The sequence below is a fragment of the Colossoma macropomum genome, unplaced genomic scaffold (assembly GCF_904425465.1).
Source record: "Colossoma macropomum unplaced genomic scaffold, Colossoma_macropomum, whole genome shotgun sequence".
Taxonomy (NCBI): domain Eukaryota; kingdom Metazoa; phylum Chordata; class Actinopteri; order Characiformes; family Serrasalmidae; genus Colossoma; species Colossoma macropomum.
In genome coordinates this window covers 28,572,456-28,589,667 of record NW_023494788.1, presented here as the reverse complement: position 1 = coordinate 28,589,667, position 17,212 = coordinate 28,572,456, and the positions used below count along the sequence as shown (strand labels likewise).

The window sequence follows — 17,212 nt, the reverse complement described above, 5'->3', positions numbered from 1 at the left end:
CTTTTTTTTGTTGCTTTGTAAAGAAGATTACCAAGTATTCTGTGGTGTTATCAAAGTTTATGAAATATTTAAAAAGTTTCATCCAGTGAATGAGGAGAGAGGCCATAAAAAGTTTATTGTTATAATATTCCATTCATGTGTCATACACATCTATCCCTTTTCAGAGTGTTCTCAAAATGGTCAAAATGGCACCCCATTTAATGAACGGATGAAGGTGGGGAAGACAGTTACTTCTGAGAAACAAAAGCATGGGACATCACAGTGTTTGTGCCAGTATGGCTTATTGCAGTATTGCTTTTTCTCTTTGCTTTAAGAACATTCAGAAGCTAAACTAGTGTTCTAATGGGTATTTCACAGAGCAGGACTTTTTCAGCAACTGGACAAAAGAAGCTGAACGTGAAAGCTGATAGAGAGCACCCTCTATCTCTAATCAAATTGGATATGCTTGACCTTTGGATTTAGTTATCTGTCGGGTTAATGCTGCTTTGTAAAATACCAGGAAATCCCATAGTCTGCATCATGTTGTAAGTCAACTCATCAGCATAATAGAAAATTTCTTGAGTCAGCACAGAACATGCATAACTGGGGGTCCCTTGGACTGGAGACAACTTTCTTACAGGATAGCTTTAGGACTAATGAATAAAGCCATTATGCCTTTGTATGTTAGCCCATCTCTCTCACCAGCAATTTTAGCAATCAGTTAAATTAATAAATAAATCTGAGGTAATACAAACTGACAGTCCTTTTCTAATAGGCATACAATCATATTGTACAGCACTTAAGCACCTTGCTTCCCTGGATCGCTATCTAAAATCAAATTAACCATTTCACACACACCAATATAAATACACCCTTTGACAAGGTGTGCAAACAGATGTATGAAGCATAAGGATGACTGTGCTTCCGTACTTTGAGTTCAAGTAACCTTTCCACTGTTGTAGAGTTCTTTCAACTTTTAAATACACTGGCCATTTGTTTTTTAGTCTCAAGTAAGTAGATACATCATTAAGGTAGATAAAAGCCTATTTACTTTTTAATTACAGAACAAGACCAAAATATAATTTACCTTCATTTTAAGCAATTAAAACACATTGGCAATATTATTACTTTGGCTGATCTCTAGAGAGAGAGAGAGGGATTAGGAGAATTTTAAAAAATCTCAGGTTTGGCAACCTCAAGCATATTCAAACTCTAAGGAAGCAAAGAAGAAATAAATAAATTGTTTGTTCATAAGTTGTGTGCGCTTACTTGAGAGTAGAGCTCTCAGTAGAATCTGGATTTATGCGTTCTGTATAAAACATGGGAAACGCATAAGTCACTTCATACATGCCACAGATAGCAGTGGCTATAAACACTTCTATTCCAGCAAAAGGGATCAGGTACATAGTAGGAAAAGAACAAACAAACAAACTGGTCAGGAGGGGGGGGTCTAAATGGGAAGAGTCCATGTCGTCGTTATACTTTGCCACGCTTCAACTACTGTCCTCATTTTCCTGTGTGTCCCAGGTTGAACTCTCATCCACATTCTCCAGCGAATCTCCACGTTGCAGGGTCAGTTCTGCTGGATCCATCATGGGCAGTTCACTCTGTATGGGGTATAGCCAGGGCTTGTGTTCTGGAGAGTTCAGTGCCTTCCACGCAGGGTAGTTCTGACCCGCCTTGTGCACGCTTTTCATAACCTGTGGAATGACGTAGAAAGGGTGGGGTTGAGGTGGAGGCACGAGTATCGACGGATATGACAGTGACAATGAGCGCTGGTTGTTCCTATGCCGGCTTATGACATTGGAATCCTGCTTTTCAGGCCTTGTTTGACATATCTGGATTAGTGCTGCATTTTTGTCTATCTGAACATTGCTTCTATGACAAATGAGAACTATGAGAATGTTAGTGTTATTAATGCTTAACAGTATTGTATAATCATTGTCATCTGAATCAAACGTATCTTGAGTTCATCTGATGGGCCTGTTGAGACACTGGTCATTGTAGTACATTGAACAGAAGAGAAAAAAAAAATCAAATCTTTATAAACTGGTTGCTGCTCTTCTTTTTCATGGCCTACAAGTTTTTTTATATTGCAAGTGATGAAAATGCAGTGGACATTTTAGGACCTTGAATTCCAAAGGAACTATGATTAAGAACTAAATGAACCAAGATTTTTAAGCCTGTTATGACCTTCATGTATCACAATAGATACACTTTGGCCTAAATAGTTTTAAATGACTGTGGCAATGTAGTCTGATGAAACCAGATAAGCAAGTTCTACATGAACCTTAGTTTTAGAAACATACTGGACAAGAACTTTGAGTAGGTCTCTATGGATACAACATTCATTGGAAATAGTAAAGCCAGTCATCTCCAAGACTTCTCACAGTCAGTCAGTCCAAACAAATGACTCATTCTAGAACATTGAGAAGCAGTATTTCAGGACTGTACATAATGGTGTGCTTAACCATCATGTTCATTACCCTAAAATATGCTGACAATCACTCTGCCTGTGCACCATTCTATTCAGTGTGTTTCACATTAGTGGCAAACTAAGCACAGCAATCCCATACATACAGTTGTAAACAAAAGTTTGGGCACCCCAGTCAAATAGCATTTTCTTGATTTTCTAAGTAAAAATAATTTTACAATTATTGTTTCTCTACTTGCTGAATTCAGCATAATTTAATAAATACATTAAATTAAAAAATGTGTCCTGTGCAGATTTTCCCCCAAATATGTGAAACAGAAACTGTGTGCTAAAATTTGCATAAAGTTGCCATATTTAAGTTTGTAAAGACTACTTAGATAATCAGCAAAACATGTCAATTGACCAGGCATATTCAAACTTTTGCATACGATTGAATATACATGAAAGATAAAGGCGGGCTTGTCAGCAGTTTGTATTATTGCACTAGCAGCTGTAGATCTTTACATCAATCAAATGGGAATAAACAAAACTGTGCCAAAACCAGAGGGAAGGGGAGGGATTAAGTAACAGCATAGCAATTAGCATTAAGCAAAGAGTGTTCAAAATGCTTACACTAAGCACACAATTGGTCATTAATGCTTTTGGAAAATCAAGCAGCTGACATCTTCAGATGACATGCTTCAGGATGGTCAAGCCAGGCTAAACCTCAGATTAAAACAAAAAACATTCACTTACTTTGGGAGCCAGGATCTGAGATGCCTTGTTGACTGCCCACTTGGGAAGGGAACCTAATGGATGAGAATGTAAATATGACATGTTCTCAATTCTAAATCATATTTTTGCTGCCAAGCCAAGTACAAAACACTCAAGATATTTTCTTACCCTTAGGATCAGCTTGTGAGACGTAGGTGAAAGAGCAGCTGTTAGGCCCGGTTGGTTTCACTAAGTAACCCGTCAGAAAAGAGACTGCCCTCACCAAGTCTTTTCGTGGAGGGTATTTCTATAGTAAACAAGAACACTCATGAACCATGGGTCATTTTAGAATTGTAATTAAACAAGTACAAGCCTTGTCTAGTGAATGCTTTAAAGTACTAGACCAATATGAAACTTGACCATTCTGGAGCAGGCAGATAAAGCTTGTAAGTAAAGAGACTGACATACCGGATGCTTGACAGAGTAGTTCACGATGATGTATTCATCTTCAGATGCCTGCCATGAACGCAGAGTAATCACATCTCTGTTTTTTAGTGGCTTAGGACACAGCCCTGTGAATCAAGAGTAAAAACACTGAGAACCCTTCAAGAATGAGGCACAAGTTCCTGTATTCCATGAATTTCAGAGGTAGCATGGACTCAACAGCAAAAATAACACTGCACTGATGATGATATAAATACAGGCTTATGAGAAGAAAAAACAAGATCTTATCTTCACACCTTGGGACTTGTGACAAGCTAACACAGTTATCAAGTTATGGGGCATGGTGTCCACAAAGTCATTTAATAGGTATAGTGCCATGTACAGAAGACATGGAAAATTTCACGACCAAGTGACACAAAACAGCCCTAAAAGGAATTACAGATAAGCAAAAGAAAATGAAGTAGAAGTGAGCAAAGTCAGTTGTTGATGGGAAAACTCACATGAGTAGTAGCCCACGTCTGCGTTGGGTGCAACCCGAGCTATTTCGAAGCTCTCAAGCATAGCAGGGTCCCACGTTTTCCGATACTTGTTGTCGTGAAGAACATCATACATTGTGGCAGCTGATACATCACTAATGGCAATTTTACACTGTTGGAAACATAGAAAGTTTATTAAGTATTCTTATGGTAACCCATTAGACATAACAGGTGGATGCTGAATGAAACAATCTGTCATCCGGAATTTTAAGTGTTTTTTTTTTGTTTTGTTTTGTTTTTTTTATATTTTATTGTTTTATTGGATATGAGCCAGACAAAACAGTTTTGGTTCTTCTGTTTACAGACTGGTTAAAAAAAAGAGCATTGTATGTCAGGTTTCGCACTGCTCTCCATAAGCTTTTCAGAATAAACTCAATGCCACACTGTCCATTTTACAATGGACACAAATCTTAACAGTTAGTTAAAACATAAATGGAAAGTAGAAAAAAGCACACACAACACTTACCTTGACTTTGTGCACTTTAGAGAGGCTGGTTTTGTTCCCTTGTGGTGAGTTTATTGAGGGGGGCACCTCGACCCACACCTCCATTCCGTTCTTATTGTATTTGTTTTGCCAGTTTTCTGTCGACATGCACTGTCTTCTCAATTCAGCGAAAACGGACTCGTCCGGAACAATTCCTGATCCCAGAGACATGGTTAAAGTGGCTAAAGGTCGCTCGAGAAAGTATCCAACAGCACAAAATTGTCTTCAGTTCTTGTTTCAAACGCAGATCAATTCGCCACCGGAGGAATCACAAAGTTTCGGTGTTACTGTGTTAGAGGTCCTGCGCCAAGCCTCATACTGCTCTCCCTGACAGCTAGTCGCGGTTTAACATTTCTAGTCTGACTGGATTTTTGTCGTGAATTTTGCACCTGCCAGCAAAACCTAATGGCTTCACTTCCTGGAGTCCTACAGGTGTGAGGTATAAGGAGAGCACGCCCACTGTTAGCGTCCGAGCTGAGTGGAGGAGCGTCTGACCTTCTACCGCCTTCATTGACTGTCAGTCTGACTGAACACTGAGACTCAGAGACACCTTTACCTTTTATACGTTTTTACAGGTAGTCGAACAAACGGTGATAATTCTCACCGCCTCCTAACACTGGGTGTGGCAGGTCTGGGTGTCGGTGGGTGTAGTCGGTGAAACTTTCCTATCACCATTTGTAACTTACTTCATTCAGACTGTAGTGACTCTTCAGTATCTATGAAGACGACCCCTCCAAAGACCCCCTCTCCTCACCTGACCGAAACCAATTGGCGCGGGCCTTCAGCTCAGCTGCGAGCAAATGAATTAAAATAAATGTACAGGATACACGTACGGAGATAGGACATATGGCAATATATAGGTTTCAAATCTATAACATAGCATAAGTGTGTTTCACGTAGGCCTGTATATCCAACTTATAATGTCACATTTGGACATATACGTAGCATGAACGCGAGCTTATTTGAAACATGTATTTCAGCCGTATATAAACATATGCAAACATATATGTGTAACATATACATTTAAAAATATATGATAGAAAACATTATTCGTGTATAGATGGCAGAAATTATTCATACATGCTTGATGTTATATGATACTATGTATATTGTTTTCTCCAAGTGAAAATTAATTGAATAGCGTCTAAACTCTAAAAACATGCACTGTAAGCTGTGCAATAAAATCATTAAAACATGAAATAAATGAAAATATTGACATTTGAATACATTAAAATTTAAAAACAAGCAGAAAACAAAGTAACCATTATAAAGGTACTTAAGTGTATTTAACATTGTACCAAACATAAATATAACCTATGTGTATGTCCAACATATGAAATGTACATATATGTACACAACATAAATGTACATATAATTTAAAAATATATGCCTGACCCTTTATGATGTATGCAGTCATATATCAGATTTCTGTATGGGTAAAGAAGATCGAGGCAATAGTAGTGATATGCTTCCTGTTTTAGCAGCCAGACCACTGCTCACTTTGCCATCAGTGCCCTTAAACTCAAAATATATATGATCCAGCATTTTTTTTAAATCCATATTTTACCACTTCTTAACCAAATGATCAAGGCCTGGTGTGCAATGGCTTTGTTGTACCAATGCTAGTACCTATTAAAAATAAATAAATAAAAATAAATAAGTGCTGTACTTAATTCCATCAATAATGAAGGCATCCAAACTAGATGACAATAACAGTGGTTGTGCAAAAGGCATTTCATCATGTCTACTGGACTAAAGTTAGACTGGGCAAAATTCCACAATAATTGTGAAAGCTCCTGTTACTTTGTCTCACATGTTTTGGTTGTCAAGCCTAAACCTCTTTTTGGAGATCTGTGTTTATTTTTCCTCAGTTCTGGGCATCCTCTTAGAACCCTGTCTCCCAGTAATATCCCACTCTCATGTCCCAGGTTTTTCACACTGCTTGGCTAGATGGCTTGTCCTTTTCTGGAAGCAACAAACTTCTCGTTCTGGCTAAAGGATGCCATCTATTTGTTATATTTATGAATAAAATCAGGCACACTATCAAAAGGCGAGACACAAAGCTTCAACTATATCTTTTTTTCCGCTTCTCCATGACTTATATGTCTCATCTGTAGCCAATGTCCAGTTCACTCCTCCCTCTCCTTTTTTAAACTGCATTTTTATGGGTGGTGTAGGTGGGTATCAGGTGTGAAGGGTTTTCATCTGATTTAAGCAATTCTCTCCATACAGTTGGTTGTTCTTTTCCTGATATGTTTTCTCATAAAACCAATTATTTAAACAAATGTAATCAGGACAAATCATATACATGTTTGGTGAAATATCTTTTATTTCATGTGATACACTTCAGTGTTTCTTTAACCTTCCTTTTTTTTTTTTTACAGCAGATAATAGTACATTGTTTTTTCCACACAAACTTTGCTAAACACTAGTAGACAGCATATTTCAAATAGACAAACACACTTCAGAATAGCACACAGCTGAGTTTTCAGTTGGTGACAACAAGTGGTAGAGCCGTTCAGGAGAGTTGTTTCTTGTAATTAAATACTTACATATCCAAATAATGTTGAACGCCAACATTGTAAAACAAGCTAGCTAATAGGCATGTGTACTGTTGGGAGTCAGAAAGTGTACAGTTGAAAGTGTGTGTGTGTGTGTGCGCGTGCGTGCATATGTTAGCAGTGATACCTTTCAGCGACTATAGACCCACTCAGGCTATATTCTTACAACTACACAAAGAGCATACAGTTGAAAGGGAGAGGTCATAAATAGTGTGACCATAGTGATGAGAAAAGTACACGACCAGGTCTCTGTGACACAGTAGCCAAGCAAAAAGGCAAACCAGAAAATCAACTGTTTTCCCAAGTGTTAATAACTGTCATTCAGGCCAAGCACAACATATTTTATGCTCCTAGCAAGATAAATAAATTAACACATAAAACCAACAGTCTTAAAACGAGCAAAAGCAACACAGGTTTAACTCCTCAAGACATTTCTCTACACTAAGCAATTGCTGCTAATAAGGAAAAATACTCCAAATACTCTGCTCAATGAAACCTCTGCAGCTCTTTGCGAATCAGCAGGCCTCTGCAAACCACAATGCTGTGGCTTTATTTGGTGCACTGTGACTAAAACAAAACAAGCAAGGTATTTTGTGTTAAAATCAACCTTAGATAACATGCTGTTCCTATAATGGTGTACCAAACACAAGGCAAAACAATAGGACAGTGGGCACAGAGATTCCAGATGCAGCTGCAGAAATTCAATACATCCTCAACAGGGAATTTCCAATGCTGCTTCCTCACCTTACTTCAAAGAGCCATGTGTTAATCTAAGTATTTTATGATGCATTAGTACATGTGGTGCTTTACTATTAAGGTTAGGTCTGGTAATTACAATTCATGGGTAAGTTACAATTATACAAGTTGTGTTTTAATGAAATCGGGTCTCTAGAATAACTTAATTACTGAAGCTGAATATGCACAGCTTTTCACCCCCGGCTAAGTACATTCACGTTCCATGCAATCCCCCAAAAGACTTGTGTACAAAAGCGAACCTGACCAGAATGCAGAGGTTTGTCTAAAAATAACCTACGAATATCAAGTCTTCTTTGGCCATAAACCTGTATCTTGAAACAAAAGACTCAAACTGTACTGGTCCCCAACACCAAACTTGACATCCTATTATATTATTGTGTATGCTGTTCCAGATGCTGAGATAATGTTTAACTTCACTCTAGTTTAGAGCTAAATTGTCCTTTCACTCCATGTCTGGCTTGTCTGCTTTCAAATGAAACATCTGTCAATGTAAATAAAAATCAATCAGTAACTACAGTTCCCCAATACACAATGCCATCTTGGTTTCCCTTGCCATTCTCTTCACTGAAATTAAATAGCAAGGCAATCAAGGTATGCGACCTTGGTCCAACATAAGAGAGTTGGAGAATCTCAAACAAAAATTCACAATAATGAGTGTGACAGCACTGATGCTCAAAAAAAGTGCAAGAACTCAAGAGCGATTGAGCCATGTCAGTCTGCAATCCTATATAATGCCATGCAGTCAGATGAGAATCCGATGAGCATTTATAACCTATGCTGTGATTTCTTTACTTTTTTCCCTTTAACATATATATATTTCTTTTTTTTTTTTTGATGTTTTAATCTTTGATCTGTTTTAATACAGAGTAATAGCACATCCACACGGTTACTCCGAAAAGTCACTGAGTCAAGGGGGGGAAATAAAAGGTTCTCCAACTAATGGCACAGGGCCACTGAGTGGAGCGAGTGGCCACTGAGAAACAAGCTGTTGGTGGGGAGGAGGCAGGGCTGGTGGGGATCTGGGGGTGGTTACTAGCAGGAGCAGCTGCTCTCAGTCACAGGCAGTTCTGGAGGCTTCTCCAGTTTAATATCAATCACTGAGAGAATTAGGTTAAGGACCGCCAACTCATATACATCAAATATTTATAGTGAAATGTAAACTCAAAATGCACTTCTCTTAAAAACAAAAGTAAAATTTCAACTTCACACTTTAAGCAGGACGTCCATTCATCATAAACATGTCCAAAATCATCCTCGTTTGCAGTACAAAGGGTGTTTTATCAGAAATAACAAACTATGATCTGATAAGACAAACTTGTTTGCTATGTACTGTTATCAGATTTGCAAGGATTAAATGACATCTCAAGAGAGAACAGTATGAGCATAGATATGCAAGGTACTTGATGCGAGCAAAGATAATATATAGAGTTGTTAGAGCTATACACAACAGAATCTTACTAATTTTGCCTCTTAAAGGATACTGTCCTCTTTGCTTTTCTCTGGTGTGCTATCCATGCCAGGCAAGGCTGCTGCAACACGTCGGAACAGCTGTAAAAAGAGTGGAAATATCTTTTATTATGCCACACTATTACATATAAGCTTTATTATGCATTGTGGACTGATGAATACAACTACAACAGGGGTGTCAAACTCATTTTTGGGCTACATTATACTCGGTCCAATGAGACGAAAAACATTTAGTAAACAAGCAACACATCAACAGCTCTTCATAAATGTGTTTATCATAATTTATCCAGAGACTGGTAGAGCGTCATACCAAACAACATTCTGCAAACAGCCAGTGACGTCTAAATGATTATTTTCATTTTGAATGTTCACTCTAAATTCAACTAGCTGGCCGGATAAGAATTATAATAGAGCCGTATGTTTGACACCCCTGATCTACTTAGTGCTATGAAAACTCTGTAAATCAGAGAGTGTACACATCTAGTGCTATGGGGACAAACAGCTTTATCAAAAAAAGTCAAATGTATGAGCTAAACATTCGGATTACAAGGGGAATACTGGGAGAGACAGGCAGGGTTATTCTACTGGGTTTACAAAAATAAAAGACTTCAAATCAAGTTGCGTTATTTTATTAACATGCAGATGATTCCAAAGGCACAGGTCACAAGAAGCAGTACCAGCCACTCAAAACACAAGCTAAACTTGAGCAAGACAGTGGACCAAAGAGCAAAGGAAAACAAAGAGCAGCCCTTTGCACAGGACCTTGCGCATGTGAAGTGTTGAGAAAACATCAAGTATGGGCGAGGCCAAAAGAGACAGCAAAACAAAAGGAAGTGCGAGAGTGAGACACAGAGTAAGACGAAAGAGGGGGTTGGCTAATGAGGAGGCAGCTGGGGCTGGGCTGTCCTCATTTTACTGAGTCTATACCTGTTTGACATTGTAGCCAGTCTTTGCACTGGTTTCAATGAACATGACATTCAGTTCCTTAGCCCTCTGCTCGCCCTCCTCCGTAGTGATCTGTCTGCTCGGGTCCGAGCAGGAGGAGTGGAACACAGACAGACAAAGGGGGGCGTGGGTCGAAACAAGAACAAAAAGGGGAGGAAAAAAAAGAGAGAGAAAGACAGAAAAAGAGAAAAAGGAGAGACTCAAGTTTAAATTAGTAAGGAGGAAAAAGGGAAAGATTAGTTTTTTAATAATACGCTTTCAAAAGCTGGGAAAAGGAAACAGCAGCCCTGCTGAGAAATGACTGAACATCTCAACAAGTTGATAAGAGTCAATGACAAAGCACCAAAAGATTCATACAAAACAACACTTGTGGCCAAATCCACAACAATTTATGTCTTAGAAGGATATTGTCATGGACACGCTCATCTTCTTAGTTGTATCTAAACACGTGACCCACCTGCTTGACGTTATAACCAGCCTTGGCGCTGGTCTCTATGTACATCACATTGAGCTCCCGAGCTTTTCTCTCTGCAGCCTCTACTGAAACTTGCCTGCCACAGTCCAGTGGAAAGGAAGGGTGTGGAAATGGTTCAAATCATAATGGAGATGAAAGACAAAAGTGATAAAAGGGAATCAAACCAAATCAAAACATGGCACACCATGGAAATCGGAAAAGCAATAATTATTAAAAAAAAAGAAAGAAAAAAAAAAGATTAACATAATTCCAACTTGGGTGATGATAAGGAGACTGCACCAAAATTATAAGGTTTAAATGAGTAATTAAAATGAAATGAGACACTCGATACATACAGTATATGGCTTGAAGAGGGACAAACCTGAAACCTAATGAAATGCTGGAAGAGGATTTTCACACTACTGAAAAATACACTACTGTACTATTCACAATGTTCGTCAAACTAGTATGAACAGTATGAATAGCACAAATACAAAAGGTCCAATTTTCATTATTACTATACCTTTTATCAGCCAAGTCTGTTTTGTTGCCAACGAGCATAATAATGACATCACTTCCTCTCTCTGTTCTGACATCATCTATCCATTTTGAAGTTTGCTGAAAGGAGTTGAGATCTAAAGGAGAGAAGAGAAAAAAAAAAAATAAACACTGACACAGGTCGACTTTCGCTGGTTAGAATTTCAGCTTTGATTAATCTGCACAAAAATGAGCACACTCACTGCATATCAAAAGCAAGCTGTCAGAAGAAATTGAACACGTAGACCAGGGCTGTTCAATCTTATCCGCAAAGGGCCGTTTTCATTTCAAACAAGAAGCACACTTTGATTCTACATACTAAATCAGTTCTCAGTCTTCAAACAGTTGATCTTGTGTGCTCCTGTTTTGTTGGAATGAAAACCTGCAGCAACATCAGCCCTTTGCGAATAAAACTGGACACCTCTGATGTAGACTGTTAGTATAAAGTTGAGCAAACAGTGAAGGGCAGTTTAGTCGAAACTTGAATTCTTTCAGGGCACCGACTGGCCAAAAACCTAAGCAGGTTGATGTATGGTGCAATGTCCCTAAAACATTTCATTGTATGTTTTTTTTTTTGTTCTAATTATGTGTGGGAAGTATCACATTAAAAGAATGCATCACACTTCTGTTTACAGGAGACAATAGCTAGTAGGAAGAAACTCTCCCAGTCCACAGAGCTGCTCTGTCAAAGTGACCAACCATGAAGCAACTGTAGCTACTGGACTATGCTACTCATCCCAAGAGGACATAAAGCTCTGCTGCCCCAACAAGTATCGCTCTGACTCACTGGTAATGTCATAGACCACCACAGCAATAGTGGAGTCGCGGATGTAGCTGGGGATGAGGCTACGGAAGCGCTCCTGCCCTGCAGTGTCCCACAGCTGCAGCCGAACCTGAGGAGCCAGTCAACGGCATGCAGAAGAAAACAAGAGAAATAGAGCAGCAGAGGGGGAAGATATAAAAGGGTAAAGATACAAAAGAGCAGATTAGAAATCAAGGAAGAGGAGATAAGAGAAAAACAACTACACAGAAATCAAAGAAATGCACCTTAACATGTATGCACAGCACACTTAATTATCTAGGGAATTTCAAGATGTAAGGAGGAGTCATTCCATGCAGACAAGCGGTTAGGATGAGTGATGCATTCCCTCATTCCTGCTCCTTGCAAGACGCTTTAAGAATGGCACTCTCTGTGCTGAAGCAACACTGGACTCTCCTCTGCAAGCCGCAACACCATCTGTGTGTCCAGCCTTTGCAATGTAAAAGCTCAGCATGTTTTTTCTCTCCTTAAAGCTAGATGCTTATTTTATGCAGCTACTCAAACATTTTGACAAATTTCTGGCAGACTATCATCAATTACTATTACATTACTATCTGGATTTTAGGACTGGGCAATATATATATGTATATATATATTTACACTGTGATACTGACATATAACATGCTTGCTTAACTTTTTTTACGAAGTCATATATTATATATATATCTTTGTGTATACACCAGATTCTCTACAGAGAACAAAGGTTATTTACTTTTGTTCTCTGTAGAAAATGTGTCAACTTATTTTCACTTGACATGTAATTTAACTTTTTTTGCCATTTTTCTGCCAATTTTAGTGCACAATGTCAATTTATTGAGTTTAACATATTGGAGGGGGAAAAATAAATGTGCTATGACCATTGCACACACAACATTTTATTTTATTTCCCAATATGTAAAATTCATCAAACAGTATGTGTGCATGAAATTGCACAGAACTGTGTTCTCTGGAGAGGATGTGTTAACTTCTTTTCACTTAGTAAAACAACAAAACGTAAATTCACCAGGGGCGGACAAATATTTGCATACGCCTGTATGCTTTGTCTAGTTAATATTTACAATACTGTGCACGGCTACTTTGGTGTAATTCTAAAACTACTTTTTAGTGGGGGAGGCATGGAAATCCAAATCCAAAAATCTGGTTTGTAAGACATTCTTTGGCACAGACTACCAGTACTCAAAAAGAATGGTCTCATTAACTTCATTTCATATTCATACTTCATATTCATTTTAAAGCAGTGTTTTTTAATTTTGCTTCTGGTGATCCACAGCACTACACATACCTGATACAGCTCATGAACTGATCATCAAGCCCTTCATGAGATGGGCAAAGTGTGTTAGGGAAAGGAATAGTTGAAACTATTCAGTGCTAGTCAATACGAGTCAATACGAGCAGGATTAAAAAAACATTAATAACAGTGCCAACACTGGCAGGTAAGGAAAACACCAACCAGTTAAGTTCTTGTCCATTTTTGGGAACTTAGCATCACAGATTTCAACTAGAGTGTGCCTTTTTCAGCGTGTCATCTGCTGTTCCAAATTCAGAATTGGGACTGAGGTCTGGTGATTTTGTTGGTCATTCAAACTGTCCCTGGTTTTCTTCATGTCTGTTGAACCAGTCACATCCGGACACTCTACAGCATCATGGAATGTAGGAATCTCAATGTTGTGTTCTGCTTGACAAACTAGGCTAAAATGGACAGAAACCATATCAAAACACTGGTGTAATCCTCACCTGACAGGACTGCAGCTGTTATTAAAATGCAAGCCTTCAAGAAGAAATAACACAACTATTTTTTGTCTGGGAAGCTTATGTGGAAAATATCATTTTACTAAACTTGATCAATATCACCCAGCCCTACTGGCTACTGTACTTCTCCATCCTCAAAAGGAGGATGCTTTGAGCCAGCACATACATAAAGCTACAAGAGTGCCATTCACCTCAGCATCGCCTATATTTACTCCACCACATGCTGTGAGCACTATGATGGGTTGAAGCAGGAGCACCAGCTACCTACTTGCTATGTCATAGACCACCACAGCGGCCGCAGAGTCACGAATGTAGCTGGGGATGAGGCTACGGAAGCGCTCCTGCCCTGCAGTGTCCCACAACTGTAGCCGAATCTACCACCATCCGTATGGCACAAGCCGCAAGGGCCCCATTCGGCAAACAGCCATGGGCAAAGTAAAAGTAGACAAACACACAACCAAACCAAAATGAAAAACTAAAATGAATGGCACAATATCATGACTGTAATGAGGTAAAGGCATGCACAAAGAACTATGCAAATGAAATGCCTCTGTTCTATGGAGGGGCAAAACAAAACAGGCAGGCTAGTTTGATGGATATGAAATAAATCAAGCTGTGGCATGCTATTTACAAGAACAAACACAACAGGGTGGGCAACCTCTGGAAAACAGTTAACAGTTTTAAGCAGGGGTGGAAAATACTTGGGAAACTGTACTTTGTTACAATACTTAACTATTCTTTCCATTATTGAAGAGTATTATTCATTTTTATTCATCAACACAATTACATTTATTAAAAAAATACTTTTGACTCCTTACATTTACATTTAGAGCTTCAGTACTAATTACAAATTTCAAAGATCAAGATTGTTTTTTCCCTTGAAAATGGCTCAGGCTCCCGCACATTTTATTTATTTATTTTTTTTAAACATCCAACCAAATTCATGTCAGTACACAAAGAATCTACACAAATTTATTTTCATTCAAATATGCTTGCCTCATGCTTCCACTTTTAATTCCATACGATTTGAACACGATATCCATTCTTTCACTTTTAGATTTTCTGTACTTTTTCCACCCCTGCTATTAAGTCAGTCTACAAGGGGTCAAACCTTTTGATTCAGTTGAGGGATAAATCGTCAAATATAACACATACAAATAAGATTCAATTTTGCATTTCTGACACCCGTAAAAGCCCTTAATTACCCATGGTGAAGGATGCTTACCGTACGATCCTCCAAGTACATGGTTTTTGATAGGAAGTCTATGCCAATCGTTGCCTATGGTAAGAAACAATGATTAGTAAAATACACATTTAAATCAGATGTTAGTGTTCAAGCTAGCATATTTACCTTTCCATCATAAAATGATATATAATACAAAATTGTGCATCATGTAACTGAAGAAACAACTTTCAAAAACACAGAATGATGCAATTCATTGGTTTGAGGTTTACAGGAATGGATGTCCAGAGTATCTCAGACCCTGAAGACACCTGGTGGGTTGATCAGTAGTACCTGGTAGGTGTTATCAAAGCTGTCATACATGAACCTGGTGATAAGAGAAGTCTTCCCAACTGCAAAAAGAAGACGTGCTTCAGTTGTAACTGTACTGGTCCACAAAAATCACACAATACATAGACAACCATTTAGCCAGCGTTAGATTATCTGAAACACGGCGGCTGAGTTGGCAACATGGGTGGTGCCATATTCCCTACCGACTTCAGCTAAGGGCTCTCTCTTAACAAAAAGAGGCACGTTATGCTAAGCCTTTATTATACCTGGAAATACTGATACACTACTTCAGATTTTTACGAAACTAAAAGGAGGATGCCGTATATGTGGTGTGGGAGAGTCACGCCGCGTGACACATCGCTGTCATAACTAGCCAGCTAATGTTAGCTTACGTTAGTCCTTTTAAGCTGACGTTGCTGAGAAATTAAACTGCCAACGATTTAGCACCTGTAGCTAGCCATTAGCTGCCTAGCTAACAATCAGCTAAAGGAACTCTATCAAATTTACCCTGCTTATAAAAAGTCTGTCTTCTGTTTAAAACATTATGAATATCACAAATATTCGCTGGCATATGATACACAAAGAGTGGCTTTACGTTAGCCAGCTGGTAAGAACAGCAACGTTACATGATAACTAGCTTTAGCAATCGCTTTTAGCTAGCTTTGATAGCTGCAGTTTTGTCAAATAGACTGCAGTTAAAAAGCTAACCAACCTAGGTATGTGCTTTACCAATAAATATAAACAAGCAATCGTGGAGTGTTTCTTCACTGACAAACGCTTTTACGTTGATTCTAAAAGGACAGAAAATTATTAGGGAAAATAACGTTAGGTTAGCTAGTTTTTGGACAGGGTGGACTCTAGCTAGCTAACCTAGCTACTCTGCTAGCCACAACAAGAGAGCAAATTAAGTGAAGCAGCGTTATAATGGGGACCTGCTTTTGTTAATGACTGAGGATGATTTAATTTCTTCATCGTTAAGAGTATCTATGCTACTGTTAGCCCATCTTTGGCCTCAGTATTGTACAGATAAACCCTGTCTGTGAATTGGGCAGCAGCACCCTTCACTCGGCCTGTCTCTGTCTTTGCTCATGAATTTTGACTTTGCTATGTCGGAGGCCGCTTACCGCTCTGCTCGCCCAAGAACACAAGCTTGAATTTCCGCAGAGGATTGCCGAACTCTCCGCCGCCGGTCGTACTGGACATTTTTATCAAGCGAAATAGACGACAGCTACGTTGTTGTTCTCAATGTGCGGACGAAGGGCACCGTAGTGTTCAGTCCACCAGAACTGAGCTCCCCAGTGTTTTCTTCCTCGATAATTCAGCGCCGCATAGTGACAGAGGAGGAAACTTCACGGTGCTCCTTTAAACCATTAACGTCAACTGCTAACAGTGTTTTACAGGCTGATCTTCGGTTATGGAAGACGGTTAACACGCAGGGTAATGGCGATTAATTAGTGACTGAAGGTGGGCGAGACTGCTTTTAGCAAACGTTATAGGTACTTCGCACCTTTGTAGCCTGTTTATAGCACAGCCGTCCAGATTAAAGTGCAATAACGATGTTTCGTAAAAATATCTGAATAACTAATTGATTAAAATGTAAAAAAGTCATTCAGAGTGGTTTGACGTGAAATGCTCTTTTCCAGAAAAACTTGCCGAGTCAGAATTGTTTACAGTGATGGTGATAGGAACCAGACGTCTGAAGAGTTTAACGCCTCTAAAAGCTCCCTCACAGAAAGTTATTACATGAACTGGTTATAAATAGGCGGCCTGATACCAGAGACACAGTTTCAAGAAATGTCTTATATATAATTCTTGCCATATATATTTTAAAATATGTACA

General features: G+C 38.8%; 2 protein-coding genes across 7 annotated transcripts; both read right to left on the bottom strand.

Moving 5' to 3' along the window:
* Positions 1-90: 90 nt before the first annotated feature.
* stard14 (START domain containing 14) lies at positions 91-4,741 on the bottom strand. Its single transcript, XM_036569055.1, has 6 exons — positions 4,553-4,741; positions 4,051-4,198; positions 3,575-3,678; positions 3,296-3,413; positions 3,149-3,201; positions 91-1,679 (listed from the first exon to the last, which is right to left on the bottom strand). The coding sequence occupies exons 1-6, from the start codon at positions 4,739-4,741 to the stop codon at positions 1,473-1,475; spliced, it is 819 nt and encodes a 272-aa protein (XP_036424948.1). The 3' UTR covers positions 91-1,472.
* Positions 4,742-6,875: 2,134 nt separating this feature from the next.
* Positions 6,876-16,741, bottom strand: rab41 (RAB41, member RAS oncogene family). 6 transcript variants are annotated; one of them, XR_005007173.1, is made up of 9 exons: positions 16,497-16,737; positions 15,376-15,434; positions 15,085-15,138; positions 12,078-12,183; positions 11,277-11,388; positions 10,757-10,850; positions 10,282-10,375; positions 9,369-9,435; positions 6,876-8,984 (listed from the first exon to the last, which is right to left on the bottom strand). XR_005007173.1 is itself a non-coding variant. In XM_036569053.1 (8 exons), the coding sequence occupies exons 1-8, from the start codon at positions 16,573-16,575 to the stop codon at positions 8,920-8,922; spliced, it is 636 nt and encodes a 211-aa protein (XP_036424946.1). In that variant the 5' UTR covers positions 16,576-16,741; the 3' UTR covers positions 6,876-8,919. The 6 variants fall into 6 exon arrangements, 4 of the variants coding, with proteins under 4 accessions (XP_036424946.1, XP_036424944.1, XP_036424945.1 ...); XR_005007172.1 differs by lacking the exon at positions 12,078-12,183 and adding an exon at positions 14,128-14,233 and having other exon boundaries at positions 16,497-16,729; XM_036569053.1 differs by lacking the exon at positions 10,757-10,850 and having other exon boundaries at positions 16,497-16,741.
* Positions 16,742-17,212: the final 471 nt, after the last annotated feature.